Source organism: Microtus pennsylvanicus, chromosome 8 (genome assembly GCF_037038515.1).
Source record: "Microtus pennsylvanicus isolate mMicPen1 chromosome 8, mMicPen1.hap1, whole genome shotgun sequence".
Taxonomy (NCBI): domain Eukaryota; kingdom Metazoa; phylum Chordata; class Mammalia; order Rodentia; family Cricetidae; genus Microtus; species Microtus pennsylvanicus.
The window spans coordinates 67,635,877-67,658,495 of record NC_134586.1 but is presented as its reverse complement, the minus strand read 5'-3'; the positions used below and the strand labels follow the sequence as shown (position 1 = coordinate 67,658,495).

General features: G+C 38.2%; 2 protein-coding genes across 2 annotated transcripts; one reads left to right on the top strand and one right to left on the bottom strand.

The window, feature by feature from the left end:
• The first annotated feature begins 297 nt into the window (after positions 1-297).
• LOC142855566 (lithostathine-2-like) lies at positions 298-3,022 on the top strand. The gene is made up of 6 exons (XM_075982038.1): positions 298-330; positions 626-736; positions 1,277-1,416; positions 1,699-1,836; positions 2,492-2,603; positions 2,786-3,022. Exons 2-6 carry the CDS (start codon positions 673-675, stop codon positions 2,851-2,853), a joined length of 522 nt encoding a protein of 173 aa, XP_075838153.1. The 5' UTR covers positions 298-330; positions 626-672; the 3' UTR covers positions 2,854-3,022.
• A 10,551-nt stretch (positions 3,023-13,573) lies between these two features.
• Reg1a (regenerating family member 1 alpha) lies at positions 13,574-16,420 on the bottom strand. The gene is made up of 5 exons (XM_075982037.1): positions 16,317-16,420; positions 15,641-15,780; positions 15,208-15,345; positions 13,993-14,104; positions 13,574-13,813 (listed from the first exon to the last, which is right to left on the bottom strand). Exons 1-5 carry the CDS (start codon positions 16,378-16,380, stop codon positions 13,746-13,748), a joined length of 522 nt encoding a protein of 173 aa, XP_075838152.1. The 5' UTR covers positions 16,381-16,420; the 3' UTR covers positions 13,574-13,745.
• Between the last annotated feature and the right edge of the window lie 6,199 nt (positions 16,421-22,619).

The window sequence follows — 22,619 nt, the reverse complement described above, 5'->3', positions numbered from 1 at the left end:
GTAGAAAATTGGGAGCATGGGGACCTTGCTCAGAGACATGGGAACTAGGAATCTGGATTCTGTTATAGAACAAAATAATTTTTTTAACTTGAGAAGTTTTCCAACTGTGAACATGAAGAATTCATCACCTGTGATTATTCCCATGATATTCCAGAAAAGGTGACTCGTACTGCCAGGATTTCTGTATGCCATCTGTGCCAAAGGCAAGTCTTCTGAGACTCCTTGTCCCTCCCCTTCATCATCTGTGATGACTCTTCTACCCTACCCTGTTGCATATAAAAGACCTTGTTAGCACACAGCCTGGCAAGATTTATTCTTCCCAGGTGTCTGGTAAGTGTGTTTACAAGAGGAAGACAACTCAGCAAAGGCTAGTCTACTTAGATCTGGGAAAAGAGACAAAGCAATGTTATAAAATGTTCTAGAAGTGTTGGTAACTCAGTAGAGTCCCAAGCTGCCTTTCTATTCCTAGGACTGTATATTCCTAGAATCTAAAGAGAAGGAGTTGAGTATATGGGGATGCCAGACAGCTTTTTTGAACTAAGAAATCAAAAGACAAGAGACCTTATGTAGGAGAAAGTTGGCTGTGTTCAACACTCCTAGAGTTTTCTTCTCTTTCTTCTTCAAGAGTACTGCTAATTTGGAATTTAAATCCAACATTGCCCTCTGTTCAGAATGGCTCAGAACAATGCATTCTATATCCTCTTTGCATGCCTGACGCTCCTGGCATGCAGCCAAGGTAAGCTAGCTGCACCATGATCCCTACAGACCCGAGGCTTTATTCAATTCCAATAGATGTTTGTGTTCTTTGGAGAGGGGCATGGTAAATATTGGAGATTATGACTCCACTATTCACAAACAAATAAATCCTCAACTACCAGAAAATTTGAATTGGGATATTAACCTATCCCTTGTTCATGATAACTAATGTTTTCTTATTTGTTATGGTTAAACCTAGACATCTTTATTAATTAATGCAGCCTTTACGCAGAGACTTTTATGTAAGAAAAGGTATAAAATACAAAAGAAAGGTAACAGCTTCAGAAAAAAATAAAGATACAATTGTGGAGAAAAAAATCCCAGAAATGAATAGTGAGCTATTGTCTCAAGAAAAGAGATCCTGGGAATGAAATGTAAGAAAGGAGGCTAGAAGTCACTCTACTGCCTCTCATACATCCTTGCCTGCCGACAGAGGGGCTTACTTCAACGACAGGTGTCTCATCATCCAGGCTTTGTACAATCCTCAGCATCTCCTTTACTCTCCTCTCACACTCTCTAGGCGAGAAGGCTGAAGAAGGCTTGCCCACACCTGAGAAAGATCTCCCTTCTGCAAAGATCAACTGCCCAGAAGGTGCTAATGCCTATGGTTCCTACTGCTACTACTTTGTTGAAGAACGTTTGACCTGGGGAGAGGCAGATGTAAGTGAAAAGAGATATGAGAAGAGAAAAGTATCTGAAGGTAGAGAGTGTTAACCTTTTCTAGTTGTTTCATAAGGTAGGGTTGATCACCTATTTGCCCCACCTACCTGAGTTTGTCCCTTGCTGGTGACTTTTACTCTGAATTTTCTGAACAAGTCACGGTATCATCAGGAGTATTTTGATCACTGTTCTTTTTCTCAAACATTCTTTATTGGGGCTAGTATATTGTTCAAAACAGCACTTCTTTGTTGATCAATCTATTTTCTGTCTGCATGCTTACAGCTCTTTTGCCAGAATATGAATTCAGGGCACCTGGTGTCAGTGCTCAGCCAGGCCGAGGGTAACTTTGTGGCTTCTCTGGTTAAGGAGAGTGGTACTACAAATGCCTATGTCTGGACTGGACTCCATGACCCCAAAAATGTGAGTATGTGGCCCCTTATCTCCTAATACAGAGGTTAAGTAGAAGTGGGACAATCAATTCTAGATTGTAAAAAGCCAATTTTACAAAAAGTATAGAAAAGCAATGTATTTGTTGATTCTAGAATATATGAGCATGTTGACATTCACTGCAGGTTGTTATGGAGATAGCTACAGCTCAACTTGTTAAAAGCTCCATGTATTCATGGTCAATCATATTGCATTTACTGAGATGTGTGTTTTACATATTCATTACAATTTATTGATTTGTGTAGATTTGTGTTAGAAGAGAATCCTTTTGGGATGACAGAGGAAAATATTTTATTGCCTGATTTTGGTGAATCTGTCTTTACCAATCCAACCAGTCCTATTTAGTATTATGCTGAAAGAGGTTAGTTTTAACTTCAAGAAAGAGACTTTAGAAGTTTCTGTGATACACATTTATGGTTCTTTGTAAAGTTCAGAGTACTTCTCTGAGGGACAGTGGAGGAGATGAATATTTCAGGAAGGCACAAAAGCAAAGAAACACTATGATTCTTAAAGGGAGTATGATCTTTATTTTTGTCCTAAATTTTGGTCCATTTCTTAAATGCACATGGTCCAAGAGTTTCTACAAAATTCTGAGTAACATTGGTTCGATTTGACTCCTTCACTGTAGAACCGACGTTGGCACTGGAGCAGTGGATCTGTGTTTCTCTATAAATCATGGGCCACTGGAGCTCCAAGCACGAGCAACCACGGTTATTGTGTGGCACTGACTTCAAACACAGGTAGGAGAAAAAGATGTTGTTGTTTGCTTCTTCAACTCAGTTCTGGGGACAGACCTCGGGCTGCAGAAAGAGAAAAGGTTACTTGTGCAAGAAATAGAAGTCTTCTTTTTATTTCCTATCTTGAATCTTAGAGCTAGGTGAGACCACACTTCTCTTTCTGACCTTTTTTCATTAATTTGTAGCATACAAGAAATGGAAAGATGAAAACTGTGATTCATTGTACTCCTTTGTCTGCAAGTTCAAAAACTAAAGTCATCTGAATTGACATCTCGAACTTCATTACTATGGATTAGAAAATCAAACAATACCATCTATCCACCACAAATTAGATACTCATCTCTGTTGAATTACACTTGCACTATGTTTATCTACCCCAATTTTTATACCCTGACCTAATGAAAATAAAATTGTATCCTCCACTTGTGTTGTCGTCTGTGTTCACTGTTTGTTGCTAATGGATGGGTGTCGTAGGAGGCTGTTTGTTTGTTCTCTGCTGTCCAGAACTGAAACAATCATTCAGAATCTAAATTATTTGCAATACTGTTTGGCCAATAGCTTAAGCAAGAATTTCTAGCTTGCTCTTATATCCCAAATTTGCCCATCTCCATTAATCTGTGTATTGCCGCATGTCTGTGGCTTCCTGGATAATGTTCCATCCCCAGCATCTGTCTCTGTCAGGGCTACCTGATATCTCCCTGATTCTGCCTTCTGTATCCCAGTATTCAGTTTAGTTTTCCCCGCCTAGTTGTATTCTGCCCTGCTATAAGCCCAAAGCAGTTTCTTTATTCATTAACTAATAAAAGTAACACATATACAGAAGGACTTCGCACATCAGCTGGGTACCTGAGCAAGAAGGGAGTCTAGCACTGTCAAGCTTATTCTGGCATAGACATTGCTAAAAATACAGCCTTCATCAACCATTAGTGCTATTGTTTGTGATAAATTTCGATCACATACACTCCTTGTGTTTGCTTACGCTGTGTTTTGAAGAAATAGTGAATGGCATGGGTATTTTGGTACATAATACATGGGGATTTTACAAGCTTGAGTTCTAAGGAAGCCACATTTTTGTATACAAAAAATCAATTTGAAGCCATAATTTATTTGAGATTTTAAGGAAAATTGCTTCATGTAAAATATTGAATGAATTGGTGACCAACATATTGGTAACTAGAAGTATAAAGGTCAACATAGTTTTTTAAATGGCATTCTTTGGATGAACTAATAAATAAACACATGATGATTTATATAAAGAAAATGTATAAAAATAGTTATTTTCCCCTTTAAGAAATTTATTCTCCAAATTCAGCAAGAGTTAGAAATTTAGCAATGTAATTCTGCCTAAGTACCTAATACCAATAAGAGTATTAAATAAAATTTGATGTAACAATTCACTCTAATAAAAGAACACTCATTGTCAGTCTGAATTATAACTATAACCAGACTATATGGAAAATGAATAGATTAAATGTGTAAATTCACATATCTGTAGAAGATGCAATAGTCTCAAAGGAAAATATGTAAAAGATAAGATAAAAGTAAAAATAAAAACATTAAAATTTATTGATATAAGATTACCTAAGAATTCTTAACTGTGCCTCTATCATATGAGAGGCAAAATAATAAAGAATAGTTGAAGATAGAGTTCTAAATATAGTATGTAATAAAAAAAACAAAGTGTAAAATAATATAATTAAAATATTGCATAATGATTGTGAAAACAACTTGTGCTCACATGGTCCATATCTCAAGATCAAGCAGATATCGCACATTTACAGATCATTTGGTGAGATAAAGGCAGAACTGTAGGAGGAGGACAATTGTTCTTCCCAACAGCCCAGCTAGCTTAGACCCAAAATAATCTCACAGAAGCCATATTAATTAAATTATGGCCCATTAGCTCTAGCTTCTTATTGGCTAATGCTTACATATTAATTTAACCCATCTTCATTAATCTGTTTATCGTCATGTGGCAGTGGGTTACTGGCAAAGTTTCAGCACAACTGTCCCCGGCAGCTCCTTGACTTCTCTCTGTCTCAGCCTTCATTTCTCCCAGAATTCAGCCTAGCTTTTCCTGCCTACCTACTCTCTGCCTTGCTATAGGTTCAAAGCAGTTTCTTTATTCATTAATAGTAATCACAGCAACAGAGGGGACTCCCACATTACCTCCACTTTTCTGTTTAAATAAAAAGGAAATTTTTAACTTTAACACAGTGAAATTACACATAACAAAACAGTTATCAAGCAAGAATTAAAGTCACAATATTTATATTGACTTTATCTTTCATCATAACTACGGAAATCTATAACTATAAATTATTCAACTCCATCAAAGACTCCAAAAGAATAAAATATTACCTAAGTAAACAGAAAGTACATTGTAAGCAACTTCCAAAACTCTAGAATTGACAGATACATCTCGCTGTTTGGACAATTACCCAAAGATTTTTCTATACCTTTGGGGCTTCTGTCTTCAGGCTACTGTCCCATATTATCCAGCAGACTTTTCCATGAATCAGGAAATTTCAAAGACAGTTCCACCTATAATCACTGTTTTTCAGTCACTTTCTTTTGTGCCCTGCAGGACATCTGGAAGATTCTTTCATGTAGCAGGAACCCCGAAGGAACATCTCAATTTTAGGCAAGTTTAACAGTTATTTCTCTGTAGGTCCTGCATGCCCAGTTTATCAAAAGCCCAGGGAAAAGCAGTTCCTTGCCCAAATGGCTAACAAACTCCATAAGGAGCCTCTTCAGTGCTCATTATCCTCTTGAAGTAACTTAGTGCTGCCAGGAGATGTGTCTCACTGTCATGAAAAGTCTTAAATTCTTAAACATTTTAAATGCCATATTCTGAAGGCTCCTTATCATTTACCCACGCAATGTGCTCTGACCAAATGAAATGTAACTCTTAAAACATTTTCTTTTTGACTTAAGACTCCTGTAAAAATGTATTTAAGCTAGGTGAACAAAGAAGCAAGAGAAAATTCGAACAGGGAATTGAAACAAAGGAGAACTAGAAAGAATTAGAACTTTGAAGAAAATTAGAGGACAGAAAAATATAAGAATAAAGAACATTAACTGAGCAGCACAAGTGTGAATTTATTCTATATTCCCTCAGAGAGAAAACTTTTAAGGTCAGTTTTGATTCTCTGTGGAACTCTTCCTAGAACTCTGGAGGTAGCCTTGAAGAACTGGACTAGGCAACCATTAAAAGTTAAAAAAATTAAAACATGCTACCTGAGCTCAAGGATACCTTTCCCAAAGGAAAAGGCCAAGACTTTTTCCTTTCCTAGAATCTCTTTTGTTTCCTTGTCTTGTTTAAAGATTTAAAGATTTGAAGGTGGAGCTTATCCCAGTTTAGCATCACCTAGGAACAGGCAAGGCTACTTCCAAGCTCTAGAAGATATGAGTTGTCTGCAAATTCATCGCCCATGTCCTCACCGGCATTAACCAGACTCAAAAGGAAAACCTCAGGAAATTTTACAAAAGCAAAAAGTACAACCCTTGGACCTGAGATCCAAGAAAACTAGAGCCATGCTGCGGTGACTCACAAGGAGAAGCTGAAGACAAAGAAGCAGCAGCGGAAGGAGAGGCTGTACCTGCTACACAAGTATTTGGTCAAGGCCTAATGGGAAGGCAATAAAAAGTGCAATACCAGCAAAAAATGTGCTAATAAAATCAGTAGACAATTCCTACATGAAGTACAAATAACCAATAAGTATGATAAAATTTCTACCACACTAGCCATCACAGAAATACAAATGAAAACTGCATTGATATTAAACCTTACCTTAGAGTGGCAGTCATGAAGAAAAATATAAAAATAAATGCTAGTGAGGATATGAATAAAGGGATAACACTGAAATATCTGTTGAGTATGTAAATTTCAGACACAGAGGTTCCTCATAAAAATCAAAATAAAACTTCTTTGTGATCCATCTATGGCTTCACAAAAAGACTCCTTCTAAACATATCACAGAGATACTTGACAATCAACATTTTTTGCATTACCAATTAACAGTAACTGATCTATAGAACCAACCTAGGTGTATAACAATAGGTAAATAATCAAAATATATGTGATTTATGAGGGCAATGAATTTTTTCATCTACAAAGAGGGATAAAGTGCTACCATTCCATTGAAAAGGGATGCAAAAAGATATAACCATTATCTTAGTTTGGGTTCCATTGCTGCAATTAAGCACCATGATCAGAAAACAAGTTGGAGAGGAAAATGTTTATTCAACTTACAGTTACAAATTAATGTTCAAGCAAGGAAGGAGTCTGGAGGCAGGAACTGTTGCAGAGACCATCAAGGAGTACTGTTTACTGACTTGCATTCTCTGGTATTTTGTGATAGCTGTACAACACATAAAGCTATATTGCTGTGATGAGTTTAATAATAACCTAAACAGCCAATATCTAGGAAAGAGGTGTATGTAGAATTTCTAGGGGGAGAAAAGAAGAAGAGGGAGAATTGAGGGGCAGGAGAAGCCAGGGGATTTGGAGAGGAAACAGGAGGTACAAGATGTAAGAGCGGTAATGCCATGTAATAAACTGTTCCCTGTTGGCTGGAGTCAGCTCCCAACAACACTCACCAGCACCATGTGCTAAGCTGAGTCATGCAACAACAGATATATGCAGTTCATTTAAAGATATAATACAGAATTTTAGTCCTTGAAAGCTACTTAGGATTTAAAAAAAAGATTGGTTAGTAGTTAGTCATCTATAATAATCAAATATATAATCATGTTAGGTATGTTTACAAGGTCAAATGGAGATATATTATAAATAGATGGTCTTCAAATACTCAAAGACCTACATAATATAGCATTTACAATGTTTTAATAGCATAAGAGTTTTCATGGCAATGAGATATGTCTGCTTCTGGCAGCATCAACTTATTTCAAAAAAAAAAAAAAAAAACGAAGACAGTAAGAGAGGCATCAAAGAAACTCCATATAGAGTTTGATTTCTTTTGTGACAAAGTTGGCCACTGGCTGAGGAAATCTTCTTTGCCTCAACTGCTGACAGTATGCTGTCTAAACTGAGAAAACAGGGGACACACACATACACAAAACAGTCAATCTTTGGTAGAACAAGACTTTCAAGGTAGGATCAAACAAGGTAGGACAGTCCTTCAAAATTGCTACAACACAAAAAAGTTTATCAGATGGGATTGATAAAATAATATCTTCTCTAAATTTCCCAAATATAAATGGACTGTAGATTGTGGATTTAATTGTTACCTGGTAATTGTTCTTTTTATATATAGGTTTTACTATGTTAGAGTTAAAATATGTTCTTTTAATTTAGGCAAAATGGAAAGTGTTATGGGATATGTTTACACTGTGTGGAGATATATTGCTGTAATTGGTTTAACAAAATATAAATGGCCAATATCTAGGCAGGAGGTATATGTGATATTTGGAGGAAGAGAAAGGAAGACAAGGGAGAATTGAGGGAAAGTAAAACCTAGGAAACGTGAAGAGAAAAAAGAGGTAAAAGACAGTATTTACAGCATTCAGAGTAGAATTCCACATCACCTCCCCTTTTCTGTTTAAATAAAAAGGAAGGTTTTAACTTTAACATAGCAAGATTACATAAAAAAGCTATCAAGCAAGAAATATAGTTAAAATATTTATATCTACTTTATATTTTATCATAACTAAGGAAAACAATAACTATAATTATCTATTCTTCAACTCCATGACAGGCTCCAGAAGGATATAACATTATCTAAGTAAACGGGAAGTACATTATAAGTAACTTCCAAAACTCTAAAATTGACAGAGATGTCTCACTGCCTGGGCAGTCACTCAAAGTTCCTTTAAAACATCAGGGTACCCATCTTCAGCCTACAGGCCCATAGTATCTGGCAGACTTCTCTGTGAGGCCGAAAACTTCAAAGACATTTTCACCTATATTGGCAGTCTGTCAGTCACTTTCTTCTGTGTCCTGCAGAATGCCTGGCAGACTCGTTCATGAAGCAAGAACCCTGAAGGACTGTCTCACTTTCTTTATGTAACTTCAACAGTCATTTTTCTGTGGGTTCTACTTGTCCATTTCATACAGCATAACATCAAGCAATCCAAACAAATGCAGTTTCATGCCCAAATGCCTAACAAAGTCCATAAGGAGCCTCTTTGATTCCCATCATTCTCTTGGAGTAGACTGATGCTTCCAGAAGCAGATGTGTCTCATTGTCATAAAAGTCCTAAGTCATTAAAGCATTTTAAGTGTCAGATTCTGTTAGTCTTTGAAAGGTTAAAAGAATACCCATCTGAAATATATCTCTGTATATCTAGAAAATCTAATTAACATTACTACAAACTTGACTATTATAGATGACTATCTATTACCCTGTATTTCTTAATTATGCATTTTGAGTTACACAAACACAATACCTTAATCAAGAGTAGAAATATACTTATAACAAAATAGACCTTACATTTGAATCAATAGAAAGAGATCCATACAAAAGCAAAGTATTCATTTCTATAGCATATTCTCCTTTAAATATAAACAAACATTTATAAACAATTATTTAGGGAATTTTGGGGCATAGTTTTCTCAAAACTCCTTCATGCTGTTTTATTTTTGTTTTTTGGTTTTGTTTTTGCTTTTGCACCAAGTATTTTTAGGTGTTCACAGAGACCTTTCGAGTAGTCTTGGTCCTCCAAACCACATTAGTCTGGAAGGAATCCACAGGTTCTCATCTTCTGTAAAAACAAAAGCAGAACCTCTTTGCCAAGAAAAACATATTCTTAGACCCAAACTTTGAAGTCAATTTACGTTTAAAGTATATATGTTGGTTTAGCTTAGCAGCCTGTTCAATGAAATGTTTCTCTGTACTTCACTCATTCACAGTCAAAACTTCCAAAGTAAACACATTGATATACATTATCCAGACTCTCTGTGTCCATTCCATCTTTATGTGGCTTATTTTTCTTATTCTATTACTTTTTCTACAAGTTTACTCTGTTTCTTTAAATACTTTGTTTTAATTTTTTAACATTTCTACTTTTTATAACTCTCTTTTTTTTCTTTTTCTTCTTGGTCCCAAGCCTATGTACATTTTAAAACACACTGTGTCATATTTAGATGTATTTTATGTCTGAATCTGTCCTATTGTGTAGCTGTAATTTTTTTTTATTTTGGTCTGGGATTGCTTCTTAAAATACTAAGGGGCATGGCTAGGACTAGAAATGTTTTGACATTTTGTTCCACCAAGTCTCACATGGTGGAGATCTGTTCAGTGTCAGCTCTGCGAGCCAGTCTCATAGCCCCATTTCAGGCACAAAGCAGATCTATATTGCCATTAAGCAAGTTGTATCACTTTGCTAACAAACCCCATTCAAATGCTTGGTCTCCCAAAAGAGCCAGAGATATCCTCCTGCAACCTCAGTGGAACACTAAAACACAGCTTGCTCCAATACTGAGGTGACTTAAGAGGTGAATGAATAACCGCACAGCTGGACACCCCACTCTCTAGGACCTTCTCAGTGGGACAAAACCCTGGGCTGCTCCCCTAACTCCCTAGGTTTTCTAGTCAGTCAGCAGGGAGTTTCTTGTGGGAAGGGCCCCCAAAACCCAACCCCATCTACCAGCCCCTCCAAATTATTAGCCACATTTTGCCCCCAATCCCACTTATCCTCCCGCAACCTCAGTGGAACTCTGAAATACAGATCACTCCAAATTTGAGGGGAGTCAAGAAGTGACTGAACAGCCATTCAGTGGGACACACCATTTTTTTGTTTTTATTGAGAAAAGGAGAAAAAAAAACAAGTTTCCACCTCCTCCCAGCCTCCCATTTCCCTCCCCCTCCTCCCACCGTTCTTCCCCTCCCCCCACTCCTTTCCCCCTCCCTCTCCAGTCCAAAGAGCAGTCAGGGTTTTCTGCCCTGTGGTAAGTCCTAGGTCCTCCCCGCTCCATCCATATATAGGAAGGTGAACATTCAAACTGGCTAGGCTCCCACAAAGCCAGCACATTACGTAGGATCAAAACCCCTTGCCATTGTCCTTTGCGTCTCATCAGCCCTCATTGTTCGCCATGTTCAGAGTCCAGTTTATCCCATGCTTTTTCAGTCACAGTCCAGCTGGCCTTGGTGAGCTCCCAATAGATCAGCTCCACTGTCTCAGTGGGTGGGTGCACCCCTCGTGGTCCCGACTTCTTTGCTCATGTCCTCCCTCCTTCTGCTCCTCATTGGGACCTTGGGAGCTCAGTCTGATGCTCCAGTGTGGGTCTCTGTCTCTATCTCCATCCATCACCAGATGAAGGTTCTATGATGATATGCAAGATATTCGTCAGTATTGCTCTAGGATAGGGTCATTTCAGGTTCCCTATCCTCAGCTGCCCAAGGAACTAACTGGGGACCTCGGCTTGGGCACCTGGGAGCCCCTCTAGGGTCAGGTCTCTTGCCAAACCTAAAGTGGCTCCCTTAACTAAGAATTGTGGTTCCGTGCTCCCCTGTCCAACCTTCCTTTATCCCAATCCCCCTGTTTCCCCAAGGCCCCACCTCCTTCCCTTCTAACTTTTCTCTCCCCATCTCCCCTTACCCCCATCCCACCCCACCCCCCAAGAGCCCAATTTTCTCCCCAGCAATTTCGTCTACTTCCCTTAGCCAAGAGGATAACTATATGTTTTTCCTTGGGTTCCCCTTCTTACTTAGCTTCTTTAGATTCACCTATTGGACACACCATTCTTTAGGACCTCTACAGTGGGAGAAAATCCGGGGCCCCTCCCCCAAATTCCTAAAATTTTCTAGCCAGCCCAAAGGGAGTTTCCTGTGAGTAGGCTACCCCCAAACCCAACCTTATCACCTGGTCCCTTCAAACTACCAAGCACCCTGCACTCAAACACATCTATCCTTCTGCAACCTCGGTGGAACTCTGAAACTCAGATCACTTCAGTACTGATGGGACTTAAGAGGTGAGTGAACGACTATGCTCTGGGTACCCCATTCTCTAGGGCCTACAAAGTGGCTTTTGGGGAACCTATTCTATTTGGATGGAATCTTGCTCAGCCTAGACACAGTAGGCAGGGTCTTGGACCTTCCACAAAGTAATGTGTCTTACACTCTCTGAGGATTTGTTGGGGTGGGGTGGGAGGGTATGTGGAGGGAATGGGAAGAGGGAAGGAAGTGGGAATTTGGATTTGTATGTATAATGAAAAACAGATAGTTTGTTTTCTCTTTGTGTGTATATATATATATATCATATTATTATATATTTTTAATATATATATTTTAAAAAGAGACAGCTGTTCCTGAAACTAGCACAAACCAGAAACAGGAAATCATCCCCTAAACGAGTCTTTGCTGGTCTTTGCTGCCAATGTTGAATCAGGAAGAACTTCTTTAAAGGAGCCATAGAACCCATGCTTGCAGTCAGCAGAACTTATCTGACAAAAATAATATGACTACCAAGAAGAAGCACCAAACTGTTTTTTCTGTATCTAGAATTCCTTTTTAAGCTCTCTTAGGTTTTATGTCGATGTAGTCAGCACACGTTGGTGAACGTTCCATTGTCAGAGGCTGCTCTTTAGTCTCCTGGCCGCTGAGAACCAAATTAATCACAGAAACTATTACATGCAATACTGTTTAGTCAAGAGTTTAAGCATATTTCTAGCTAGCGCTTACATATTAAATAAAAAAAAAACTCTATCATTTTGTATTTTATCATGAGGCTTGTAATTTACTGGAAAGGTTCATACTGGAGGCTTGTGTCTTTCTCTTCAGGTACCTACATGGCATCTCCCTGGTTCTCCTTACTGCTTTGGACCTATAGCAAGGCAGAATTTATGTAGGCAGGGAAAGCTAAGCTGAGTGCTGGGAGAAAGAAGGGCTGAGTCAGAGAGAAGCCATGGAGCTGCCAGAGACAGATGTACTGAAATTTGCCAGTAAGCCACCGCTACATGGCAATACACAGATTAATGGAGATGGGTTAAATTAATAAATAAGAGTAGCCAAAAAGAAGCTAGAGCTAATGGGCAAAGCAGTGATTTAACTAACATGGTTTATGTGTGATTATTTTGGGTCTAAGCTAGCTGGGCAGCTGGAAAAAAGAACCTCCTCTTACAAATTAGCATGCCAACATGGTGGACTAAAATTCACATAAAACCTGATAAAGCTTGAAAAGGAATTCTAGACACAAAAAAGACCAGCTTCTTGCTGATTGCTGGTGGTGTGTCATTTAACAAACTATGTTGGCCTTTATGGTTCTAGTCACCAATATGTTGGTCACCAATTCATTCCATATTTTACATGAAGCAATTTTCCTTAAAATCTCAAATCAATCATGGCTTCAAATTGATTTTTTGTGTACAAAAGTGTGGCTTCCTTAGAACTCAAGCTTGTAAAATCACCATGTATTATGTACCAAAATACCCATGCCATTCACTATTTCTTCAAAACAAAGCCTAAGCAAACACAAAGAGTGCATGTGTTTCAAATTTATCACAAACGAAAGCACTAATGGTTGATGAAGGCAGTATTTTTAAAAATGGATATGCCAGAGTAAGCTTATCAGTGCTAGACTTCGTCAGATACCCAGCTGATGTGGGAAGTCCTTCTGTATAGGTGTTGGTTTTATTAGTTAATGAATAAAGAAACTGCTTTGGGCTTATAGCAGGGCAGAACAGAACTAGGCAGGGAAAACTAAACTGATTACTGGGATACAGAAGGCAGAATCAGGGAGATTTCAGGTAGCCCTGACAGAGATAGATGCTGGGGATGGAACATTATCCAGGAAGCCACAGACATGCGGCAATACACAGATTAATGGAGATGGGCAAATTTGGGATATAAGAGCAAGCTAGAAATTCTTGCTTAAGCTATTGGCCAAACAGTATTGCAAATAATTTAGATTCTGAGTGATTGTTTCAGTTCTGGACAGCAGAGAACAAACAAACAGCCTCCTACGACACCCATCCATTAGCAACAAACAGTGAACACAGACGACAACACAAGTGGAGGATACAATTTTATTTTCATTAGGTCAGGGTATAAAAATTGGGGTAGATAAACATAGTGCAAGTGTAATTCAACAGAGATGAGTATCTAATTTGTGGTGGATAGATGGTATTGTTTGATTTTCTAAACCATACTAATGAAGTTCGAGATGTCAATTGTTCAGATGACTTTAGTTTTTGAACTTGCAGACGAAGGAGTACAATGAATCACAATTTTCATCTTTCCATTTCTTGTATGCTACAAATTAATGAAAAAAGGTCAGAAAGAGAAGTGTGGTCTCACCTAGCTCTAAGATTCAAGATAGGAAATAAGAACAGTTCTATTTCTTGCATAAGTAACCCTTTCTCTTTCTGCACCCTGAGGTCTGTCCCCAGAACTGAGTTGAAGAAGCAAACAACAATATCTTTTCCTCCTACCTGTGTTTGAAGTCAGTGCCACACAATAACCGCGATTGCTCGTGCTTGGAGCTCCAGTGGCCCATGATTTATAGAGAAACACAGATCCACTGCTCCAGTGCCAACGTCGGTTCTACAGTGAAAGAGTCAAATCGAACCAATGTTACTCAGAATTTTGTAGAAACTCTCAGGCCACGTGCATTTTACGAAATGAACCAAAATATAGGACAAAATAAAGATCATACTCCTGTTAAGAACCATAGTGTTTCTATCCACTTGTATGCAAAATTCAAGAAGTCCTTGTTTTTTACAGCTGAGTAGTACTCTAATATGTATATATTCCATACTTTCTTCATCCATTCTTCCACTGAAGGGCATCTAGGTTGTTTCCAGGTTCTGGCTATCACAAACAATGCTTCTATGTAAATAGTTGAGCAAATGCTTTTGGAGTATGATAGGGCATTTCTTGGGTATATTCCCAAGAGTGGTATATCTGGGTCCAGGGGTGGGTTGATTCCGAATTTCCTGAGAAACCGCCACACTGCTTTGCAAAGTGGTTGGACAAGTTTGCATTTCCACCAGCAATGGATGAGGATGGGAGGGGGGGACTTGATCGGGGGAGGAGGAGGGAAATGGGAGGCGGTGGCAGGGAGGAGGCAGAAATCTTTAATAATTAAATAAATTAAAAGAAAGAACCATAGTGTTTCTTCACTTTTGTGCTTTCCTGAAATATTCATCTCCTCCATTGTCCCCCAGAGAAGTACTCTGAATTTTACAAAGAACCATAAATGTGTATCACACAAACTGCTCCTAGAGTCTCTTTCTTGAGGCCAAACCTATCCTCTTTTAGCATAACACTAGATAGGGCTAGTTGGGTTGGTAAAGCAACAGATTCACAAAAACAGGCAATAAATTATTTTCTTCTGTCATTTCAAAAGGATTCTCTTCTAACACAGAAATCTACAAGATATTCTATAAATAGTAATGAATATGTAAAAAAACACATCTCAGTAAATACAATACATTTTTTCTTGAATGAATGGAGCTTTTAACAAGTTGAGCCCCAGCTATCCTCATAACAACGTGCAGGGAGCCTCAACATGCTCATATATTCTAGAATCAACAAATACATTGCTTTTCTATACTTTTTGTAAAATTGGCTTTTTACAATCTAGACTTGATTCTCCCCCTTCTCCTTCACCTGTGTATTAGGAGATAAGGAAGCCATATACTCACATTTTTGGGGTCATGGAGTCCAATCCAGACATAGGCATTTGTAGTACCAGTCTCTTTAACCAAAGAAGCCACAAAGTTGCCCTCGGCCTGGCTGAGCACTGACACCAGGTGCCCTGAATTCATATTCTGGCAAAAGAGCTGTAAGCATGCAGACAGAAAATAGATTGTTCAACAAAGAAGTGCTGTTTTGAACAAGATACTAGCCCCAATAAAGAATGTTTGAGGGAAAGGACAGTGACAGAAATACTCCTGATGATACCATGACTCTGCATTAAGATTTCTGCCCAGAAAATTCAGAGTGAAAGTCACCAACAAGGGAAAAACGTAGGTGGGACAAATAGGTGATCAACCCTACCTTATGAAGCAACTAGAAAAGGTTAACACTCTCTATTTTCAGATACCTTTCTCTTCTCATATTTCTCTTTTCACTTACATCTGCCTCTCCCCAGGTCAAACGATCTTCAACAAAGTAGTAGCAGTAGGAACCATAGGCATTAGCACCTTCTGGGCAGTTGATCCTGGCAGAAGGAAGATCATTCTCAGGTGTGGGCAAGCTTTCTTCAGCCTTCTCGCCTAGAGAGTGTGAGAGGAGAGTGAAGGAGATGCTGAGGATTGTACAAAGCCTGGATGCTGAGACACCTGTCGTTGAAACAAGTCCTCTCTCAGCATGCAAGGATGTAAGAGAGGCACTAGACTGACTTCTAGCCTCTTTTCTTACTTTTCTTTCCCAGGATCTCTTTCCTTTAGACAATAGCTCACTATTCGTTTCTGGGATTTTTTTCTCCACAATTGTATCTTTATTTTTTCTGAAGCTGTTACCTTTCTTTTGTATTTTATACCTTTTCTTACATAAGAGTCTCTGCATAAAGTTTCCATTAATTAATAAAGATGTCTAGATTTAATCATAACAAATATGGAAACATTAGTTGCCATGAAGAAAATATAGGTTAATAACCCAATTCAAATTTTCTTGTTGATGGTCTATTTAATTGTGATTAGTTAAATTATAACCTCCAACATTTACTATGCCATTTCCCAAAAAACACAAACATCTATAGGAATGGAATAAAACCTTCAGTTCTGTAGGGATCATGGTGCATCAAGCCTACCTTGGCTGCATGCCAGGAGAATCAGGCATGCAAACAGGATATGATATGCATTGTTCTGAGCCATGCTCAGCAGAGGGGAGTCTTAGATTTAAATTCGAAATCAGCAGTACTATTGAAGAAAAAGAGAAGAAAACTTTAGGAGTGGTTAACACAGCTATCTTGATCCTATACAAAGTCTCTTGTCTCTTGATTTCTTAGTTCAAGAATGCTGTCTGGCATCCCCGTATACTCAACTCCTTCTCTCGAGATTTATGGAATATGCAATAGCCTTAGGAATAGAAAGTCAGCTTGGCCCTCTACTGAGTTACAAATACTTCTAGAACATTTCATAACATTTTTTTGTCTTTTTTTCCCAGATCTAATAAACTAGCCTGTGTTGAGGAGTCTTCCACTTTAAACACACTTACCAGACACCTGGGAAGAATAAATCTTGCCAGGCTGTGTGCTAACAAGGTCTTTTATATGACAGAGTAGGGTAGAAGAGTCATCACAAATGATGAAGGGGAGGGACATGAGTCTCAGAACATTTGCCTTTGGCACAGATGGCATACAGAAATCCTGGCAGTAGGAGTCACCTTTTCTGGAATATCATGGGAATGATCACAGGTGATGAATTCTTCATATTCACAGTTGGAAAACTTCTCAAGCTAAAAAATGTTTTGTTCTATAACAGAATCCAAATTCCTAGTTCCCATATCCCTGAATAAAAACAGAACCCTTCCAGGATCTCAAGATGTCTAAAGGGGTGAGGCGAGCTAGCGTGAGCAACCCAAAGATGTGTGACACTAGAACAGGACAGTCTGTGAGGCCTGGTGCAGGGTAGGCAGCCTCACATGACATGCCACACACCTGCTTGTGACAGCAATAAAACAATTTAAGATTTAGACAACTTAGATGCCTTCTCTAGCATGCCACTACATAAAAAATGAAGACTGAACTCTTTTTTTTCCTTGTATTTTCCTCTCCTACCTTTTCCTTTTTTAAAATTTTATACTGTGTACTCTTTTCTCCCTAAACTTTACCATTTATGGAATCATGATTTGATGGTTTTATCCACTTCCCTAGATGGCAGGATCCTATGCAGCATGCCTACTCCTTTCTTGACCGTCCTCTTCCTAAACTGATCTGGAGAATTTTGCCTTTCTCATTATCAGAAAGTTTATTCTGACTCCCTTCTTAATACAGTTTCTGTGTGGTTATTTCAGTTTTGGGTGGCCAGTATGAACAAGTGGCTCCTAACAACAAATTGGCAACCACATGGACAACTAAAATCCATGTAAAAACCTGAGACTCCAAAGAACAGAGTAAAGCATGGTTTCCTAGTGCCATTTTCTTTGGTGGGCTCTGTTTGCTAGAAGCAAGCAGAGGCATGACTCCTTTAAAAGAGATTTTCCTGATTCAGTAGCAGCAGCAGGAAAAAAAAAAAAGCCAGGCTCTTCTGAAATGCAGGCTTTCTGGGATGTGCTGTCAGCATGACCTTTGTCTCCTTAGAGAGATGGAGCATCTAATGGAGTTTTTGAACAGACTGCTGCAGCTTTTTTAATGGTGACATGGACTGGCTGTGTGCCTGGAAATAGGGCAGTGTGAATGGCTCTCCTAGCAGCGAGCAGCTCCGCCATGCTGGACTGGGTGGGGCAATCAGGCACTGCTGTTTTTTCCCTAGCAGAAATGCAGCTTAAGGTTTTAAGAAGATCCTAGCAGTTTAATAGTGTTCCTGGACGGTAAAAAGTTACAGATACACAGTAGGACAGATTTAGACATAAAAGACCTCTAAATTGGTCACAATGTTAGAAAAAGGCATGTAGCCTTGGAAGACAGAAGAAAATGAGTATAGAGAATTGGAAAAGGAGTAAATGATTTTTTAAAAAAGGGTAAACTCTTTAAACAGACAGAGTATAGATAGTCATAGATTAAAAGGAGTAAGAAAAACAAACCACATAAAAATAAAAAAAAATCACAGAATCTGGATTATGTATATTATTGTCTTATCTTTGAAGTTATTGACTATGAATGAGCTAAGAACAGAAAGACATTTCATTGTATGGGCTGCTAAGTTAAACCAGTATGTATATTATAAACGTAGCTAGCATGACTTCCAAATTTAGGTCTAAGGATAGGTTGTTTTGGAAAAGAAGTTCTTCTCTTGGTTTTGCAAAGAATGAGAACCTATGGATTGCTTCCAGACTGGTGTGGTTTGATGGAATAAGAACCCCTGAAAGGTCACCTTGAACACCCTTAAAAAATTACTTTGCCCAAGTACTGACTGAGATAAACCTAGCACACAGGATAAACCCTGAAAGACCTGATTAACAGTTCCCCCAATCAGCAGGAAACAGAATGAACAAAACTACACTCATATTCCCAAATATTATCTATAGATGCTTGTTTACATTAAAAGGGGGATATAATATAGAAATGAATAATTTGCATTGGTATGAATATTGGTTTACTGATACAAATTTAAAGTCAATTTTGTTATATGTATATGCTTTTCTGATCTTGATTAAGGTATTGTGTTTGTGTAACTCATTTAAAAATATAATGTATAATTAAGAAATATAAGTTAATAAATACTCATCTATAATAGTTAAGCTTGTAGTCATTTTAGTTAGATTTTCTAGATATGTAGTTATATTTCAGTTAGATAGGTGCTCTTCAAATCTCACAGAAACTTTTAGAATTGGCACTTAAAATGTTTTAATAACTTAGGACTTTTCATGACAATGAGACATGTCTACTCCTGATAGCACCAATTGCTTCAAGAGGAAGATGGGCATTTAAGAGGCTCCTCATCCATTTGGGCAAGAAACTGCTCTTGCTCGACTGCTTAACTGGACATGCAAGACCCACAGAGAAATGACTACTGAAGTTGCATAAAGGTGAGACGGTTCTTTGGGTTTCCTGGTTCATGAAAGAGTCTACCAGACATTCTGCAGGACACAGAAGACAGTGACCAACAAACTGCCAAAATACATGGAACTGTCTTTGAAATTTCCTGCTTCATGGAAAAAAATTGCTGGACAAGGTGATGTGGTAGCCCCCTCTGTGTGCTGTGATTGCCATTAATGAATAAAGAAACGGCTTTTGACTTATAACAAGGCAGAACTTAGGTAGTCAGGGAAAGCTAGGCTGAATGCTGGGAGAAAGAAAGGCAGTCAGACAGAGAAGCAATGGAGCCACCACCAGAGTCACCCATGCCGAAACTTTGCCGATAAGCCACTGCCACATGGCAATACACAGATTAATAGAAATTGGTTAAATTAATATTTAAGAGTTAGCCAATATGAATCTAGAACTAATGGACCAAGTAGTGATTTAATTAGTACAGTTTCTGTGTGGTTATTTTGGCTCTGGGTGGCCAGGATGAACAAGCGACTCTTTACAACATCCCTATCTCAAAAAAGAGAAGATGGAAGAAAAGGAACATGAGTTGGGAGGGATTGAGATCTTGTGCAAAGTTATTAAACTGAGTGTGGTTTAATTACTTACTATAAACAACAATAAAATGTCTTATTAAGTTAGAGAAATACATGGATGTAGGAGGAAGGTTTAGATAACCCTGTTTACATTCTGTTACTTGTGGTCCACCTTGAAGAATCAACAGATTACATGGAGACAGTCTGTCTCATAACACATGAGGAAGAAGAATCAGTGCCCAGCCAATGTCTGGCAAGGCAGAGAATAGACTACTCAAAGCAACCCAGGACAGGAGAAGCATGTAGGTGCGTGGGCCTGGGGAGATTCTGGCACAGTGAGGTGCTCCTCCAGGTAGAGACTGGGCTGGCACAAAGTTAGATTGATGCCATCAGAACAAACCTTTCATCAGGCAAAGCTGGAATTCTCTTTTGTTTTAAATGTTCCCAGGTGTCCAATTCCCACGATCCTGAAAAACAAAGAGAGCATGAAAACATCTTCCAGGAAATTGTGCAAATTAAAGATGAAGTAACCAAGAAAGGAAAAATGAAGGTACACTGGAGAACAATTAAGACTTGTGTGGGGGAAAAATGAAGAAAAAACACTCAGAAACTGTGAGCAGAATTCCTGTCATTGGTGGTGAGCCTTAACTCTTGACTCTACCTCAAATAAAAACTGCCAATTCTTGCCTATACAGAGTCTGAAGGTGGCTGATAAGGATGGCAAAAGATAATCAAAACTATCTCAATAAAATTTAACAACAAAAATGCCTGAAGAAATTTGATATATCACAAATATGCTGTAGAGGAACTTATACTTCCTCTACATTAAAAAAATAGTATAGGGCATGTCTACTTTAAGGACCCAGCCAATTCTTCAAATTAATGTGCAAATATACAAACATACTTATGTACTTTGTGTATACACATATATGTATATATTAAAATGTTCCTTGATGTTAAGGAAGATCTTTGGAAAATAACTTTCTGATAAGTAGTCAGTTATATTTGTAAAATTCTTTTATTGGTTTTATGAATTGCTGTTGCTCCATGATGGTTCTCTTTGCAACTGCACACTTGTGACCTGTGCCTCTTTGTAGGCCTTTATTGTTCCTCCTGAGTACTAAGTAAATTGGATCTTGATTCATGCATTTCCAATGTAACTTAAGGCTTAACATACTTACCACTTTGTTAAAGGATTTAGTTTTAGATTTAGGTAACTTGTACATAGCTTTGTGCAAACTTTGAGTAAAGATGCTGCATTAAGGCCAATATTCTTTCTAGAAACGTTTCCATTTCACAAATATCACTTTCCAATTTTGGAATTTTTTTCAAATTTTCCCAGGAAAAGAATCAACCTGAAAAATAGCAGAAAATTTTTTACCATTCATGTACTTGACAGTGAATTGGTATCTAAAATATAGAAATGTCTAAGAAAATTAAACCCAGAAATACCAAAAAAAAAAATCCAATCAATAAGCAGACTAGTGCAATGCTCAGACGTTTTCCAAAGGATCAAGTACAGTGGCCAGTAGATACATTTTAAAAAGTTAAATATCCCTAAGCTTTGGGGAAATGCAAAGTAAAGTACATTGAGATGCTATGTCACTCCTGCCAGAATGGGGCTGTCATTCAAAGAGCAAGAGTGGTGCTGACACAACAGAATGACATTTGCAGTGTTTAATACTGGGTTGACAGAACTGAGCTTGGCTGCCACACATTATCAAATTCCTGTGTCTACAATGGTTCTATTGTAATGCTTTATATAGTTTATTGGTCCACGAACCTGAAAATAAATACGAACATCTTGAACTTTATCTCATTGCATATATGTATATATATATGTAATTAACAAATAAGAGATTTTTTTAAAAAAATGAGAACAAAAAATCTTTCTTTGCGAGATCCCCATATTGTTTTACGTGCACTGAAATGTCTCCCAAGAATGATAACTTTTGTAGCTGTGCAATGGCTTAGATGTGTCCATTTCAAGGTCACCTTTTTTTTCTTTTTGGTTTTTCAAGACAGGATTTCTCTGTAACTTTGGAGCCTGTCCTGGAACTAGCTCTTATAGACCAGGCTGGCCTTGAACTCACGAAGATCCACTTGCCTCTACTTGTCACTTTACTCTGGGATTAAAAGCATGTGCCACCACCATCTGACATCAAGTTCATCACCTTAAAGATTTCAAATGCTCAGCACTCTCTCCTGTTTCCATCAAAAGACAAAGGACTAGATAATTCTAAAATCTTACTTGACTATTCCAACCCATTTTTGCTGTATCCTAATCATAGTGTTTAAGAAAAAAATCTTGGAGGAGAATGTTTTGTTCTTTGATTAAAAAAGAAAATAATACTGAAAAAGTATCAAGAAAAATCCCAAAACCAGATCATCCAAGGACAGTACAGCAGGTGCAGCTAGGATGATTATAAAATTACCTGGGGAGTCAGTATAACATATTGTATTATGTTTACTGTTCTTAAAACACACCCATGGCAGACAGTCATAGACTTCTTTTTAGTTGCTAGAAAGTTCTCAGCCCTTTGAAAAGAACAGGGAAATCACAAAGCCAGGCAGACAGCTTCACAGGAGGCTGACTTTGTGAGCAGATCAGTGAGGAAGTTCCAGAGATTTCAGTTTTAGCACTTTGCTTATACCATCGAAAGAAGGCATGTAAGCAATCTGAAGTTTAAACTATATTCTTCATTGTCTCAAGCAGGGATGCTTCACAACATATCCTGCTGCATCTGCCTTTCCTGTCCCTGTCCCCACTGATGGCCCTGTTCTGGAAGCACGTAGGATATTTCTCTCCTCCCCTGCTCCAATTAGCCTTTCTGAGTTTCTGGAAGGGTTTCCCCTAGGCTGTTCAGGGACCTGAGCACTTATTTGC

Bases quoted from the DNA above. Each gene is read 5' to 3' on its own strand.
- Reg1a (XM_075982037.1), bottom strand. From the start codon at position 16,380: ATGGCTCAGAACAATGCATATCATATCCTGTTTGCATGCCTGATTCTC. The intron at 15,781-16,316 runs GTAGGCTTGATG...CACACTCTCTAG, and splicing joins TCTCCTGGCATGCAGCCAAG to GCGAGAAGGCTGAAGAAAGC. The intron at 13,814-13,992 runs GTAGGAGGAAAA...ATTAATTTGTAG, and splicing joins GGCACTGACTTCAAACACAG to CATACAAGAAATGGAAAGAT.
- LOC142855566 (XM_075982038.1), top strand. From the start codon at position 673: ATGGCTCAGAACAATGCATTCTATATCCTCTTTGCATGCCTGACGCTC. The intron at 1,417-1,698 runs GTAAGTGAAAAG...GCATGCTTACAG, and splicing joins TGACCTGGGGAGAGGCAGAT to CTCTTTTGCCAGAATATGAA. The intron at 1,837-2,491 runs GTGAGTATGTGG...CCTTCACTGTAG, and splicing joins GACTCCATGACCCCAAAAAT to AACCGACGTTGGCACTGGAG.